Source organism: Elgaria multicarinata, chromosome 4, assembly GCF_023053635.1.
Source record: "Elgaria multicarinata webbii isolate HBS135686 ecotype San Diego chromosome 4, rElgMul1.1.pri, whole genome shotgun sequence".
NCBI classification, from domain to species: domain Eukaryota; kingdom Metazoa; phylum Chordata; class Lepidosauria; order Squamata; family Anguidae; genus Elgaria; species Elgaria multicarinata.
In genome coordinates, this window is record NC_086174.1 from 114,534,448 (window position 1) to 114,552,133 (window position 17,686).

Below are 17,686 nucleotides of genomic sequence, written 5' to 3' on the forward strand. Positions count from 1 at the left end.
ACAACTAATCCCTGAAATGAGAGTCATCAGCACAAGCCCTTCCACTATGGCATTTTTGTTGCTCTTCGAAAATGTGTCCCTAAGTAATTATCTTCAGTTAATGTTTGTGACTTTTCTTTAGGGAGCCTGACTTATTTGATTTTCCATTCTCATTTGTTCCAAAAGAGGCATTAAATTTTCTGCAGACCTTGTAACTTAATTCATTAAGGAACAGATGCTGATTCCTTCTGTACTACTAGCGGAACTGTTTTATGTTTGTGTCGTTTTCCAAATTAATGGTAGTACGCGGAGGAGAGAGGTAGATTTTCCAAACCAAGAACAGTTTTCAAATGTAGGTTTACTTGCATCTAAAGCACAGTAGGCAGCCTGAATTATTTGAAACCTGAATATCCGTACGTTTAAAAAACACAAAAAAAAACAGGGCATGCTCCAGCTAAATGTTTTCACCCCATTGATTTCAATTGGAGACTTAAGCAGGTGGTTAAATCTATCCTACTGAAAGCAATGGAACTTAAAGTGTTTCAGTGTGTCTGGGTTCTGCTTTTTCTTTCTAAATTAGGGTGACCATATGAAAAGGAGGACAGGGCTCCTGTACCTTTAACAGTAATATAGGAAAGGGAATTTCAGCAGATGTCAAATGAAGTGGGTGAAATTCCATCTTCATCACAACAGTTAAAGCTATACTAGCTATAGTAGAGTGGCCAGATACAAAAGAGGGCAGGGCTTCTGCAGCTTTAAATGTTGTGATGAAGAAGGAATTTCATCTTCTTCCATTGACATCTGCTGAAATTCCCTTTTCTACATTACTGTTAAAGATACAGGAGCCCTGTCCTCCTTTTCATATGATCACCCTATTCTAAATGCCATTCTAACATTTCAGCTTACTATTATTTATATAAGAGTTTAAATGAAAAGTTGATTTCCATGTCTAAGGCCTAAACTACACCAAGCAGGATATTGCACTATGAAAGTGGCATGAACACTATATAAAAGGCAGGAGCCACACTACTGCTTTATAGCGGTATTGAAGTGCACTGACAACTGTTGGGGCCCATTGACACATACCATGCACCACTTTCATACCGCTTTCACAGTGTTATATCCTGCTTGGTGTGGCTTCTGCCTTTTAAATACCGCTTTCATAGTGCTTTCATAGTGTAATATCCTGCTTGGTGTACATTAGGCCTAAGTCTAAATCTTGTCACATAGGGCCTTGCTAGACCTGCCGGGATAAGCCGGCAGGGAGGCAAGGCGACGGCGCGCTAACATTAGCGCGCGCCGCCCCGCCTCCTAGACGGCCGATGCACAGGGACTGCAGAAGCCCTGCAACGTCGGCCATTTTTTTTTTTTTTTTTTGGTTGTTAAAGGGGCCACATGCGGCCCGAAGACTCCGGAGAAGGTAAGCCGGGTTTTTTACTTAAACCCCCCCATCCGGTCCTGATCCCTTCCCATGCCTCCTGCCCACTCTTTCCCCTCCCTCCCTCTCCCTCCATGTGTCCCGTGTTGCCCGTCCTCCCTCTGTGTGTCCCGTGTCACCCGTCCTCCCTCTCCCTCTGTGTGTCCCATGTCGCCCATCCTCCCTCCGTGTGTCCCGTGTCGCCCGTCCTCCCTCTCCCTCCGTGTGTCCCATGTCGCCCATCCTCCGTGTGTCCCATGTCGCCTGTCCTCCCTCTCCCCCCCGGGATCCCCCTGGCCTGATGGGCACAGCGCTGAGCGCTGTGCCCAGTCCGTGGCTTTTTGCGGCTACTCGTAAGCGAGTAGCCTCAAAAAGCCTCGGCCCTTGCTAGACGTTCCGCAGTCCCGGCCTCAGGCCGGGGCTGCGGAAAAGGCGTGCCATAAGCGACTTCGCTTATGGCGCGTTAGAGGAGGCTTCAGTGGGGCCCGGATTCCCCTTTGCGTCATCTGGATGCACAGCAGGGAAACCGGGTCTCAAAGCGTGCTAAGGCCTCATCTAGCAAGGCCCATAGTGGCTACCATGTGACCCCTTGTCCATTTCATCCACATATTGTGAAGCACAGGTGATCACATTGTTCTCCTGTTGGACATGGAAAGATATTCAACACCTGTCAGACACTTGTATCCCTTTCTTAGAGATACTTAGAGAAGTGTATCAATTTACCACTTTTCCATTTTTTTGTGGGGAAGGAACATAGTTCAGCAGTAGTGTACATGCTTTGTATGCAGAAGGTCCCAGGTTCATTCCTCAGCATCTCTGGGTAGGGCTGGAAAATACCTCTGACTGGAATCATGTCAGTCAGTGGAGGAAATATTGAGCTAGGTGGACAAATGGTCTGACTGGCTGTAAAGCAACATCAATGAAAAATCCCTGAGGAGATCATAGAATCATAGAATAGCAGAGTTGGAAGGGGCCTACAAGGCCATCAAGTCCAACCCCCTGCTCAATGCGGGAATCCACAGATATTCCAGTGTGAACTAGTTTGTTGTTCTGCTTCTGTCTAGGATTCAGTCACCACTACCACCATGTTTCAAAGATGGTGGACTGCACCCCACAAATTCAAACAGACTCTGCTTCTGAACAAACTTCCAAGATTTATTTAAACAAAAGGCTCCTCTAGAGAGCTCTCTCAGGTTACGGTCTCTCTCTCCTCAGGCCAGAAGCAGTGTGCTTCTGAGAGGAACCCATTCCTGGTTCCTCCCAGGAAGCACAAGCCATTCAAACTAAATGTAATAGTTCTTTCATATTGTTATATGAGGGGGCACTTAATCCACAGTCAAATACTTTACTACTAAGCGAATGCCCCTTCTAATGCCTTCTAATACTAATGCCCCTTCACACAAGCATGAGGCTGAACATACCTGTGAGAAAAGGCACATCACGTCTCACTACAGAAATCTCTCAGCTTTGTCTTTGGACAATGGCCCTTTGCGAGACAGAGGTCAGAAATAAGGAGACAACACCAGAGCATTGGGTTTAAACAGGGCCACATTTATTAAAGATCTGCAAAGGGGGGATCCTATAGGGCATCCAGACTGGCCTGTTTACAGACCTTTTGTGTAGGGTGAGCCATTCCTGGCCAGTGGGTTGGTGCTGTACAATTCACCCTCCCACTGGCCGCCCCTTTCAGGGTAGGGAGACCTTCTGGTGTCACCGCCAACCGAGGTCGGGGGTTGCCAGGCGTGGCAAAATGGCCCTTCTACACCTAAAGGTTACTCTAGGAAAATGGAGGGATCATCCCTGCCTGCTCCCAGGATCCCCAGTGTGGCATCTGGGTGCACAGGAATGATCCTGGGATATAGGGCTGTTGTAGACATGCCCAAATTTTCCATATTTCTAGGACAATGAGCACTCTTGACAGGAATGCTGTCAGAAAGTTGCTGTTATAAGTTACTTCCAATATCTCTAGCAAAAATATGCTCTTTGACTCATACCCCAATTCAGCAGTTCAGAAAATAGCCTGCTTCTTCTTTGACATATTTGGAGTCAGTTTGGTTGAGGTTCAGAAAACTGAGGCTTCATGCTTCCCACTGACACTCATGGGAAATTAAAAATAGCTATAGGCTTCCCTCCCCTTCCCCCCACCATGTTTTTGGGGTCAATTTGTATTGCCCACTTCCTAGAAATGTCCCCAGGCAAGAAAGCTGCCAGGTTTCAGTAGGATAGGTGCAGGGACTGGGAATTCATGTTGCTGGAAAACCAGTTCAAGGCTTTTTCATAGCAAAGCATATTTCATTTCATTTATTTCATTTCTTTTTTCTTTTTTTTAATACTATTTTTATTGATTTTCAAGTAAGGACAAATACAATAAACACACAGAGTAAAAGAAAACACTCAACAACAATATAGATGTTCCCACAGCACCACTATAAAAAAGCATGGGGGTTCATTCCTTCAATAAGCACTTGGTACAGAAAAAGATGCAGGTTAAGTTAGAACCTCTGACCAAAAGGATTCCTGAGTCATTGGGGGTCTAGGTTCGCCAGGATTCACATTAATAAATGTGAAAAAGTCCAACCAGTTTTCCACAAATGTGTCTGATGTTATTTCTGCTCTTGCTAACCTGCTATGTTGTGTCAACTCATCTTTTAAAGCTAGTTTCCAAATCTTATCAAACCAGCGTTGATGGTCAAAAGATCTGTCGCTTTAGCCAAAACTCTCTGGGCAGTTCCAGAAAAATTACAGCTCAAAAATTTAGGGGTGGGTGTGTTTCTCCCATTTTTACGGTAGGAGCAAAATTAATTCCCAGTTTTGGGAGAGGGCTTTCCATTAAAAAAATTAATCCCCCTTTTTCTAAAAGCCTTTTCACTTCTTTCACAATGGCCTGGAATGATTCTGAACTAGGACATTGTGGCAGGAAAAATAATGGCTGGATCACAGAGAGGAGCAATGTTATTGCTGCTACTTGTGGTAATAGGAAAATCAGATTTTTAAAAAATGAAGCCACCACCCCTGCTAATAGTAAGACCCCACCCCACCCCAAACCTGGCAGTGCATTTTGCTGTAATGTACTTTTGTACTCACTGAAATGGCCTACTCTATGAGGAAGGGGGCTAAATTTCACCTCCCTTTTCTCTAGTGAGAACATTGGGCTCCACTTTCAATAGATGCGAATATGTGCCATTGGTAGCCTCCACGCTAATCATAAATAATTTTAACTTCACAATTATCAGATTTTATGAACGTGGTATACCACAATAGTTACTACTATACCAATACTAGCTGTAGTGTGTGGTCACTTCTTCCAGCAAGAATAGCACCAGTGGTATATACAGTGGAAAAAATACAATAGTGTCCTCACACCAAGGGAATGTCATCCATCAATGGAATATATTTCTCCTTCTGCCAACAGCCCCTGCCTGCAAATCTGCTGTGGTGGGTTAGCAAACATGGGAGGCTGACGGGGGAAGTGGAGAAAGGGAGAATCCCATTGTACAAACAGAAGGATCCTGCTCAATGTTGTCATTGCAGTAGATGTGAGAAACCTTAACAATGTCGTCTAGCCCAAGTGAAGCACATTTACGTATTGTTTCCGGTGGAAGAATGTTAAGTACATACACTCCCTATGGAATAAATGGAACTTAACCTGAAAGTGCATCACTTGGGCTGAATCCCACCCAGTAAATCTATTTACCATCTTGGTTATTGACCAGTCATTGTCATTTTTAACATTTTGCATGATAAGGGGAAACATCAGAAAATTCTGAAATTATTCAAGAAATCTCAAGAATTTGGCCACCTGTTTCCAGATATTACCTTCTGGCAAATGTAACCTGTCATTTCAAATTTGATATGATTGCAGGCTGAATTCTGTTCCGATACCAAATGCCTGCTTTTATTCCCTGCTTCATTTTTAACATTGATACTTCCCAGTGCTTTTTATGCTTTCTCCTATGAACTATTATTTTAGGTTGATTTGTTCCCCATAAATTTCGTATAGAGTGTAAAAAGAGAACAAAGCTACAGGAATGGTTTGAAGTGCTAACAAGTTACAGGAAAATGTGTGAAAAGAAATAGTCTCCTCTTTTTAGCTCACAAGAACAGAACACCACTAGTTTGAAAATGCAGACAGATCATATTTATTTATTTATTTATTTATTTAATTACATTTATATACCACTCCACAGCCGAAGCTCTCTGGGTGGTTTACAACATTTAAAAATAGTAAACATTAAAAGTATACAATTTAAACACACACACACACACACACACACACACACACACATAAAAACAGTATAAAAACAACAGTATCCATTTAAAAACAACAATTGTGGGGTCCATTAAAAACAAACTTAACGTTGTTAAATGCTGTTAAAATGCTGTTAAAAATGCCTGGGAGAAGAGAAAAGTCTTGACCTGGCGCCGAAAAGATAACAATGTTGGCGCCAGGCGAGCCTCATCGGGGAGATCATTCCACAGTCGGGGGGCCACCACTGAAAAGGCCCTCTCCCTTGTTGCCATCCTCCGAGCTTCCCTTGGAGTAGGCACTCGGAGGAGGACCTTAGATGTTGAGCGCAGTGTACGGGTAGGTTCATGTCGGGAGAGGCGTTCCATCAGGTATTGTGGTCCCAAGCCATGTAGGGCTTTATAGGTTAAGACCAGCACCTTGAATTGGGCTCAGAAACATATAGGCAGCCAATGCAAGCGGGCCAGAATCGGTGTTACATGCTCAAACCTCCCTGTTCCAGCTATCAATCTGGCCGCCGCATTTTGCACAAGCTGCAGCTATATATATTGACTTCCTTTTTCCCATTAAGTGTTTTAATTAATTTAGTGAAAGACTAATTTGTAAACCATATGCTAAGATTCTTTGACAGTATATAAAGTACCCCATCCTTCCTATGGGATATATAATGCAATTACTTTATGTAATGCTTTCTAATAAATCATCCCATACATCCTAGCTGGAATGATGATAGCACGTTGTTTTCAAACCACTCCTCTTGGATTCAGGTATTTACAATTAAATAAAAGTAATTGCCATGCTATAGGGAAATATTCTTATTATTACTCTTGGTTAACTTTAAAATGTTGAGTAGTTTGGAGAAGTTAAAAATAATATGTCCACACCACCCCTTAAGTAGAAGAAAGCCACTTTTAAAAGCCCATTCTATTAACTCAAAAGCCTGGCTGACAGCTACTACCCATCTGTTGATAGATGGACTCAAACACACCATGGCAGGACTTTAAAATGTTCAAAAATGCTTTGGGTCAGTCTTCCAGAGGTCTATGTTTCAAGTTGTCCTCAACCATGATGGAGTGTAAATTGCACGGTGGAGTTCAAAGGACTCCCCCATCTTAAGTTAGTGAAAAATTAATGTTTTTATTACTATGGCTTTTTGAAGTTAATTCTATCCCTACTGGATCGACTGGGATGACTGAATAAACATGCACATAAGAGGGGATAAAATAAGTCCACCAAATGTTGTTAAAAGTGATTAGTTACTCCTGTCTACAGATGCTTAGCTCAGAACGAGGTTCTGAGCATTTCATGTGACAAAGGAGTGTAATGGATGAAAAAGGAAGATTTTATTTGTTTTCAAAATACACAAATTACTTCTTTCAGCATCACTACAAACAGTATTAGGGGTCACCAGTATCCCACATTAAAAAAAAAAGCTTTGCAAACCTGATTTTTAAACATATCTTTTCTCTTGTTTGAACCTTCCTTCTGACTCAGCAAAACTGTAGTCGTCCTCTTTCATCACAGCTGTCATTTTGCACAAAATGTACAAATCCAGCTTTTGGTGTTATTTTGGCCCTAATTGCAAGACCCAGATGTTGTAACTTTCATTTCTTGGACCATATTCAACGTTTATTTAAAAACAAAAAAGCGAAAAACAAGGGTAGCCACTTGGGTCTATACATATATCTTTCAACCAATAGATAGCCAGTATTAATCAATGCTTTTGCGATGCTATCTTTTTCTTCAAAAACTCCTAATGCTCAGATACTGTATATTAGTATTATATTAGTATTAATATTATATTAGTATTGCAGAAGGTATCAGGCAGTATGACCAATGTTGTGCAGAGAATTCAAGAGCATTGCTACATTCTTATTTCACCAGTATTGATAAATGGGTCTATATCATTTTAAAGATTGGTTACTAATGCAGAAACTATTGCTAAACTTTCCATTAATATATCTTCTAATGGGATTTATGCAAACTTACTGCATGTAGAATTTGATATATCGTTGCTTTGTACTTTATTAAAATGTCCTCGTCTAATCTCAACAATATAGCCCACAATATACTCTATTTTATGTAACACTAAATCTTTCTCAAGTTTTTAAATAATGGAGTCTAATTACTTTTAGATTTAGTAAATTAGTATGAGCTCAACTATAAAGACATATATAAAGGCTAGCGATGCAACTACCTTGACTGAACTCTGTATTTTTGTTTCCCGTCTATTCAAAACATTAAAAAGTCCACATTGGGCATGCAAAAGTCATTCAGAGCTCTTTGGGTTGTGTCCACTGAATTAATAAATGTGAAAATACACACGCAAGAGCCTCTAAATGCACGCACCCAACAACTGAGGCTGTGTTTGCAGTTTGTATTGGAATAAAAGCTGCAGTCTGGTGTGGAGTTGTGGTTAGGGTGTTGAACTGAGAGATCCAGGTTCTAGTCCCACTTGCCCATGAAGCTCACTGGATGACGTTGGGCCAGTCACTGACTCTCAGCCTAACCTACATCACAGGGTTGTTGTGAAGATAAAATGGAGAGGAAGGAGGAATTGGTAAGACACCTTGGGTTCCTTCCAAGAGGAAAAAAGTGGGAAATAAAAGGAATAGTAAATACATAACACTAACATAATACATATGTTATAATACATAATACATACATAATACATAATACATAATACATAATACATAACACTCTGGCCTTCCTTCTTCTCACATCAGTCCGTTGGTTTCTGTTCACCACTCTGCCGCAAAGATCATCTTCTTAGCTCGCCGCTCTGACCATGTTACTCCGCTTCTGAAATCTCTTCATTGGCTTCCAATTCACTTCAGAATCCAATATAAACTTCTCCTGTTAACCTTCAAAGCTTTTCACGGTCTAGCTCCTTCCTATCTTTCCTCTCTCATCTCACTATTGCCCCGCTCGTGCTCTTCGCTCCTCTGATGCCATGTTTCTCGCCTGCCCAAGGGCCTCTACTTCCCTTGCTCGGCTTCGTCCATTTTCGTCTGCTGCCCCTTACGCCTGGAACGCTCTTCCAGAACATTTGAGAACTACAAGTTCAACCACAGCTTTTAAAGCTCAACTAAAAACTTTTCTTTTTCCTAAAGCTTTTAAAACTTGATGTTGTGCAGACTTCTACTGTTACTTTCTACTGTTAGTTTTTCCCTACCCTGTGCCTGCTTACCCTACCCTGTACCTGTTTGCATTCTCTTCCCCTCCTTATTGTTTTACTATGATTTTATTAGATTGTAAGCCTATGCGGCAGGGTCTTGCTATTTACTGTTTTACTCTGTACAGCACCATGTACATTGATGGTGCTATATAAATAAATAAATAAATAATAATAATAATAATAATAATAATAATAATAATAATAATAATAAAATAAATATAACACCCAAGATACAAGCAGCACAAATGGAATTTGCATGCTCATATGGACTTGCATCTCTTCAGTGTAGTTCTCATCAGTACTATGCATTCATCCGACAGCACAGATAAAGCCATGGTTTCTGAACATGGTCCAGCTTTCTGGCTTAACCTCTGACCAGTTAGTCATATGCAATATATTACTGGAGCGTGTGACCTCTCTTTCAACAAGCTAGAAACTTTAAAAAAAGAACACTTTCAGTGTTTCAAGGGATTAAACCTCCACAATTGCCAAGACCCATACTATGACAATTGATAAGCATATGTTTAATTTGAGATAAGTGGATCTATTCAGCTTTGTAATGTTAAGCACAAAGGGAATGAAGACTAGGATTTTCAGTACCTTGTAATGCAGGGATCTGTTGGACAACTCTGGAATCAATTTATTGTCATTTATCTCTTCAGGAATGTGGATCGGCTCCCTGTCTTAATGGAGGTTCTTGTCAAGATTTGGTCAATGCATTTGAGTGCATTTGCTTGAGTGGATACGCGGGTGAATTTTGTGAAGTGGATATTGATGTTTGCACTGAACCTCTTCTAAACTCATCCCTCTGTTTCAACGGAGGAAAATGTGTTGATGGCCCGGGAAGAACTTTTTATTGCAGGTCAGTAGTCTGCTTACCTATAACAAGAGCAATCAATATACATCAAGTTGTTAAGTTGAGAAAGAGGAGGAGATTTGATTACATGGCCTTTTCTAAACCAAACTGAATTTCATGCTAGGTTGTGTTTTTTTTAAGGGGCCATTGAAAACTGCATGTGGATTACCCATTCAATGTAATTTGATGGGGCTGTTTTAACGTTACTCATTTACCTTCATCTTCCATGTGCAACTCATTCGTAGCTGGGGTAACATTTAAATCAGGAATGTTGAAACTCAGGCCTGTGGTTCCAACCTAGGGGCTGTCTTCATGGCACTGGGTTGGCACCGTCTCCCTCTTCTATCCTGCACTTTCCCTCTCCTGGGGTGGCGTTGGGTAATCCCAATGACAAGGAGAGTTCATGAGGTTTCTGGGTGGCCATCCAGGCCCCAGAACCACCCCCATCCTTTTCTTAATGGAAGGCAACCAATCGCTGGTTGCCTTCCACCAGGCTCCAGCCCTGGGTTGGCCCCAGATTTGCCACATGAGGGAAGCACCGTGTTGACATCACTCCCTTTGAAAAGGCCAGGTTAAATCCCCAACTTTTTCAAACACAGCATTGCAAGGAAGCCCCATGGTGGCTGCAAAGCTGCACCTGCATCGTCCAACAGACAGGGCGCAAATTCACAGCCACCATGGGACTTTCCCCACATGTAGACAGCACCCTCGTCCTCCTGGGTTCCAAATCCAGGGTTCCCCAGATGGCTTTCCTAGCTTTTGTGAAGTTTTCCCCTGTTCTAAAAGGCTGAAATGCCTCTCTGAAGGCATAGATACTGGAAGAAAGAGCTTTAAGCAAAAAGACATTGATATTTTTTGTATTTTAACCCTCCTTGTTTTTCCTTTCGCCCAGCTTCTCTGAACTGGCCCTTGAGCTGAATGAGGTTCTGCACCCCTGGTTTAAATGAACCTGGGATGTAGAGTTAGATCATCTTTCTTATGGGATCAGCAAGACCCTCTCAACAGTCTAATGATACTGTGGCCAAGGCCCATACAATGAGTCCCCCACTAATGTGTTTGGGTCATTTAAATGTTACCCCTATTCTGCAGGAGGCTGTCACCGAAAATCAGCTCTGACATTGACAGAACAACATTTACAGGGCCTCAGAGTGGGCCTTTTTGGAAGTAATGCCAAACCATAGCTTAGCTTGACACCCATGAGCTGTAATGAAACTTGGCTTTCCACTGCTTTCCTCTGGTCTGGCCATGAGGAGATCAGAAGCATATTTTATTTTATTTTTATTGATTGATTGATTGATTGCATTTCCATACTGCCCAATAGCCAAAGCTCTCTAGGTGGTTCACAAAAATTCAAAGTGGAAGCATACATTTCCACTTTGAAAGTTACCACAGTTCCCCCTCATGCATAAACTTGGAGCTGGCTTGTTAACTAACCATAGTTAACTAACTCATTTTGATATCATGGGGTGTTGTGGCTTGCTTAAAAGCAGAACTAAATGCTTCGAGTTTCTTCATGGCCAACCTAGAGAAGAAAAGGGGAAGAGCAGCATGCAAACCTGAGACTCATTGCAGCTTGCAAATCTGGTGCTAAACTGTAGTTTAGTGACTGGACTGGCCCAGTAAGGATCCATAGACCAGAGCACAAGAACAGCAGTTTGAAACTAAGGCATTTTCACATTCATTTGTAATATTGTATGCCGCTCATAAGGGGACTGTACCAGCTCAGTTTCACAGAAGAAGCCATCTGTCTGAAACCATCTTCACAGTAAAGCTGCAGGACTCACCATGTCAGAGAGAGTATTTTAAAATAACCCTCCTTTCTAGTGTGGTGAGTTCCATGTAATTGTCACGCTTTCTCCCTATTGCAACAAAAGTCTGGTGAGAAGATGGGAAGGGGAAGAGGGCGGAAAATCCAAATGCATGGATAATGTTCCATGAAAATTGAGTATATATATTCAAATACATTGGACCTTTTTAATAAGAGATATATAACGGGGACTATCAGGATGCATATGTTGGTTGTAAAAACATGACATCTTTCAATTGAAATGACAGGATATTAGATTTAACAAAATCTAATGGAGAGACAGATTGGATAGTGACTTGTGCTTCCAGGGGTTCAGCATGGTGTTTGAGTGCTTGGTGGCGATGATTTAATTAATTCTTTGCAGGAATAAAAACATTCATATACACAAAGCTTTCACCATTCTCTTGGCTCTTTTAAGGTGCATTTATCAAATTCTCTTTGTATAAAAATAATACTCAGGATTCCACTTCGACTTACCCGCATATTGAAAAGCTTGCCTGATAAAAAAGAAGAAAAAGAGGTCTAATCCTTTGTGACAATTGTCTGTATAAAATACGAGTATCTTCCAAAACGCATACATTTCAAGATTCTATTATCTGTTCTGCAGTTGACAGTGTAAAGCAAAGCTGAAAAGAGTTAATAATTGTATTAATCATAATTATTAAGTACAATGCCAAGCAAATCTTGGTGGATTATAACTCGGTGGTAAATAACCTGATATATTTAATTACATGTATGTTTTATTTTTGTATTTTTTAACACATGCATAAATCTATACATGAACCTAAACTAGAGCCGAGCAGAAACTACTTACCTTGTTTGGCATTTGAAAATATTGAAAACATCAATGATGTTTTAAGACCAAGATGCTTCACATTGGTTTCCTGTATCATTGGCCTTCTTCTTTGGTCTTCCTCGGCTTCATTTACCCACTTTACTATTTAATACTCTTGGCTATGGTGAGCCATGTGATAAATGACATCATGACATACTTCTGACATCATACCTTGAATGCTTGTTAACAAAATCTAGTGGGTTTCCCTAGCCAATCAGAATAAGGGTGCAATGGTAGACATGTTTTGACAGAAAAAAAACACCTTATAACTCCCAGCAGTAGCTGACTGGAGAATGCTGGGAGTAGTAGGACTTTTTTCTGGCTAAACATACATAGGATTACACGGTAAACAGTTCAGGGAATAGGGCTGAGTAAGATCAAAGAAGGAAGAAGAGGAGGAGGAGGAGGAGGAGGAGGGAGCCTCCTCCTCCAAAGGAACAAAAAAGCATTGAACAGAACTAGATCATCATGAATAGTTAGCAAGGTATCCCCCCCATAGTGTATTTAGTCAGGTTGAATGCACTACTTTCAAGTCAAATGTTGACTTTAGAGAATATTTAATTTAAACTCACCAACACAGCTGACACACACCAGGTTTGAAATTAGGCATAGCTGAGTTAGAGACAGCATCAGATCCCTGACCTCTTTGTTGGAAAATGTTACATTCTAGTCTCAATGGTGTCTTCTGAGATTGGTCTAGCACAGGGTGGGGGAAAGTATCTTAGGGTGTGATCCAGTGCATGTTTAGACAGAAAAATGCATCGGATTGCACTGTAATGTAATGGGTGGGTAAACGAATCTCTCAACTGTGTGAACTTAGATGGGGTGGGAAGCAAAGACGGATTGGTACAGATTTCCACAGCTTATTTTTTTCTAGGGCAGAACCAGTTATTTTGCAAGGTTTAATGCCACAGGCGTACAATAGCTCTAAAGGAAATGCAGGAGAAAACAGATGTAGCAGAAGCTTTGCCTTGTATTTGCTCAAGCATTCAGTGGCGTAGTGGCCAATTTTGAAGTGCAGGTGATCCTCATGACAGTCCCCATAGACACGCCCCTAAGGAGAGTGCAAACAATAAGGGAGCTGTGTTCATCCATATCAACAAACTACTTTTAGTAGTTTTCATCTGCACCATGAGCAGGTCTTTTGTAAAGCTGATGAGCCTCAGTTACCCATTCAAGACCAAAACACCCCAAAACACTTTGCATTACAACAGAGATCAATCTATTGTTGCTAGGAAAATTCATTTCCCCCCAACTGTTGTGAGGACTTCAGCCACTGTAGGTTCAGGGGGAACTCTGTGGGAGATAGAAGATGATGTCAGCAGGCCTGCTAATAAAAAGTGCTATATCATTATCCCCCTGAGTCCTGCCTCCACTACACCACTGCTAGCATTGTGTTGTATCTTAAACTCTCGTATAAATTTCAGCTCACACTAGTACTGAGACGTGCCTGGGGAGTTGTAATGCAGTGCTATCCTGGGCAGATTGCCATTGGAAGAAAGCTTCAGCAAACAGACCTCCAGCTGAAGCCCACCCACCTTGTTTTGTATTTTAATCTCTTTAATTAAAGCAACTTGCTGCCAGAATGAGAAATACTTCAGAAATTAGCATCTTCATAATGAAAGCATCCTAAACTAAGGGCATCTCTGGAATGCCGGCCAGTATGAAGTGTATACGGATGTTATCAAAGCAGCCTGAGCCTGACTTAAGCCCGCAGGACCACAAAATGATGAAACTATTCTTGAAGACATTAATTAAGAAAAGACAATCAAATCTCATTGGGTAAAACTGATATAAATTAGGAAGTGGCTGAAGCATTCAGCTCCCCTCTGATATTTTTATCTGAAGTATTTGAACAATAATGAAAGCCTTTTTCTTTCTGATGACTGAAATGGAATTTTGTACTCTGGGTCCATGTTCAGCTGTTAGTGTCCTGGATGCTTATGAATATTAATGGAATAGTTTTGTGCACAATGATTTGCTCTATGGTAGACTACATTATGCAAAGCACATTAACTAGTTTCCCCCATTTTCTGGTTATGTGACTCATTTTATAGCTCATAAACACTTAAAAGTTGTTTTAATATAAAAAAATGTGAATGCTCTGGAAAAGGATTTTTAAAGTAACAATCAAAAGGTTAAGGTGTGGATTTCCTTTAGTAGAGAATTATGGATTTTCATATCCCAGAGGCTTTTTTAGGATTGGATCTAAAACAAGTCTTCAGCCTAGTCATATGTCAGTTTTGAGGACTGAATAAGAGGCCATTTTCAGTGCATTGCAAAGTATTTTTGGTATTTGGGCTGTGTGCTGCCATTATTATTATTTATTCTCGCTTGTGATTTTTTTAGATGAACATGACAGGCTTTGCCAAATCATGTTGTCTTTTACTGATTCAGAAATTTCCTGAGTATTGAACATGTTTTAAGTATGACTGCTTTCTGGATGTTGGTGTGGATGTATTTTGGTAGGCCTAGTTTCGGGGAGGGAGGGAATTGTTGTAATGCTGGTGATTGGTGTGACTGATTGAACTTTTTCCTTTTGCCATAGTTCTTCAACTGTTACATAGTATGTTGCTTCTTGAAATTGATGACATTTCTTACATGAGATGATGATGATGATGATGATGGCGATGGCCAGACTGTAAGAGTAAGAACCTCTAGTGCAACACTAATAGTGTTTGTTGGAATGATGGATTTCCTTGGAAAACCTGTGATACCAGCAAATGCTATTGGTGTTGCATTACAGGTCACTTATGCTAGTGCAACATAATTTACATTAATGATCAGCCTGTTGGATGGCCAGTCTTTGATCAGCAAGTTGGGCTAGAAGGCCCTTTGGCATCATCCTGTTCTATTATTACATTGAATCAAGTCATGCCATGCTGAATATATAGTTTGGAAAGTTATGTTATTCTGTAGATAAAGAGTACACTAACTGCAGATACTAGATAGCACAGGAGTTGTAGCTGCTATGTGGAAATGAAAAGAAGAACAGGTGTGCTAAGAATTTATAAGCCAAACTGGATCTTTTGATTTTGTCGTTTTCTACCAAATCTTTTCTGTAACTTTAGTGGGTAGGAAGCGACCATGCAGAGTATCCCAACTGCAAATCCACTGAGATTCACTGGAGATAGGAGATACTGCTAGACAATCCGGCTAGAACTTCAGACCCTGACATCAGAGCTGTCGGTAGGGTGTCAGACAAGCAGAAAGGAAAAGATCCAGCAAAGCATTCTGTTGACAGTGCAGCTAGAGTCTGGAAACTTCCATCCCAGTATGTTGCACTAGCATCAGTTACATTCTTTAATGTGAAAGAAAGAAAGAAAGAAAGAAATAGGTCAATTTTAAAACATTAAATGCATCAAGTTGTCAAAGAAAGATGGACTGGGAATTGCATATGCTTCATTCTTTCTAAAGCTTCACATTCTTCTTTTCTTTTCTTTTTTTGAAGATGAATGAACTTAAGATTGTGTGGATTTCCAGAAACTGAAATATGTAGAGGATTGGTAGATACAGAATGTGCATTGAAAATCCTGTTATTTATTAACTCTGTTTCAAATGATTTCAAGGCAGTGATGTAGTGAAAGTATGGAGAAACTTTCCTTCTCTACCCTTCCTGCTAGACTTGTTGTCAGTAGCTTTGATTCAAAAAGAAGAGAGAGGAGAGAGCGCTTATAAAATAAAATAGCCAAAGTGTCTTTAAAAAGGCCTTTAATGATCTAGGGAACAACATCGCATAACAACTATGTATTGGGGGGAAAGAGAGGAAATTATGGAGTCCTATTGCTCTTTTTAAAATTGCATCTGCAATTTTATTTGTTTGAAATCCTGGTTCTCTCTACAATGGTCACTGTCAATTAGACATGTAAGAGAAATTTGCAATGCAGTCAAAGAGTTCAGATTCTACAGAGGACCGGCTTTTCCCGAGTCACACGGATTCCATGGACTTGTGGACCTTTTTTTTTTAATGCAAATGCAGTCATAGAAAAAGACATAAAATAATTTTTAAAAACCAGCCAAAAATGTGCATTTCCTACATAAGGTAAAGCAAGAAAATGCACCTTTTTGGGAAGGGATCTGCACATTTTTGTGGAATTTGTGCATTTTCGCAAATGTGAATTTGTGCAAAGGTGAATTTGGAATTGGAAACAATCCGATCCTGTTAATGAATGGTTGCAAGGCACCTGACAACCTGAAAAATGTAGACAGATCTTACAAAATCCAGACAGTCAATATAACATTATGAACATATTGTTCCCATGTGTTTAGTGGGAATGGGGGAAAGTTCTACTTAGCTCACTTTTTATATGAACTTATCTAATTTTGCACTTTTGAACCATAATTTGCACAAATTGCTTTGCACGAATAATTTTGCAAAAACCTGTAAATTCACAAGTTGGCCTGACTCAATGCAGATCGAGTCACGCCAACCCATGGAAAAGCAAGGTGAAGACTGGAGGCTGAGGTGACTAAAGCTTGGCAAATTTCACTCCCCAGAAGGATTCCTTTGATATCCCTAGATAGACTTTGATCTCATCCAGCATGATGCTTCTTATGTTCATTGGCTGAACAATGCTTGAAGGAACTTATTAAAGGTTCCCACTGAATATGGGTGCAACTGCCCACTATTCCTTACACACATGTTCACTCACACATTTACCACATTTGGCATCTACTTGCATCTGTCTTATAATAATAATAATAATAATAATAATAATAATAATAATAATAATAATAATAATTCCCAGGCATTTCTCAAAGATACTTTGAAAATGTGGTATATTATCCAATTGCATTGCCCTTCTATAGGCCAATGACGACAGAGCAAGTATAGTAAATTGGCAATCTCTTGACATGCCAGACACCAGGCCTGAAATCAACCCCACACCTCCCATATGAGCAGTACAGAGTGCCAGGACAGTGTTCTTTTTATCATAAAAAATGCACTGCAGCTTGAACTACTACACTTATTCGCATTTTTACCAATTCTGTTCATTGTACTCTATGCCCTAGTGTGACATAATACTTACTCTTTTAGAATTTAGCCAAAGTCTCCTGTAATGCATATATTAATGTAGCTGAGACATAAAACATTCTTGCTCTCAGTGGCATTAGCTAAGGTAGTTCATTCTTGAAGAAGGCTTCGTGCTGAAACACTGAACTACAGCTGCAGAGGGTAATGGTAAAGGTCACTTTCCACTCTATGAGATTTCTGATCCACTACACTACGAATTAATACATTTATCTTGGAACTAATCCCATTGGGATAACTCTTTTTCTCTGCTGATGATATAGTGGGGAACACCATCTAAAGGCTCTCAGTCTGCACACCATATAGTGATTGTAACTTTGGTTCCTTGCCCTCCTT

At 40.5% G+C, this 17,686-nt stretch overlaps 1 protein-coding gene across 1 annotated transcript in view; it reads left to right on the forward strand.

The window, feature by feature from the left end:
• Positions 1 to 17,686, forward strand: part of LOC134398220 (protein eyes shut homolog) — a 614,610-nt gene that overhangs the window by 152,072 nt on the left and 444,852 nt on the right. The window contains exon 15 of the mRNA XM_063125472.1: positions 9,483 to 9,682. Coding sequence (XP_062981542.1) covers positions 9,483 to 9,682 — 200 coding nt within the window. The remainder of the gene's footprint in view (positions 1 to 9,482; positions 9,683 to 17,686) is intronic.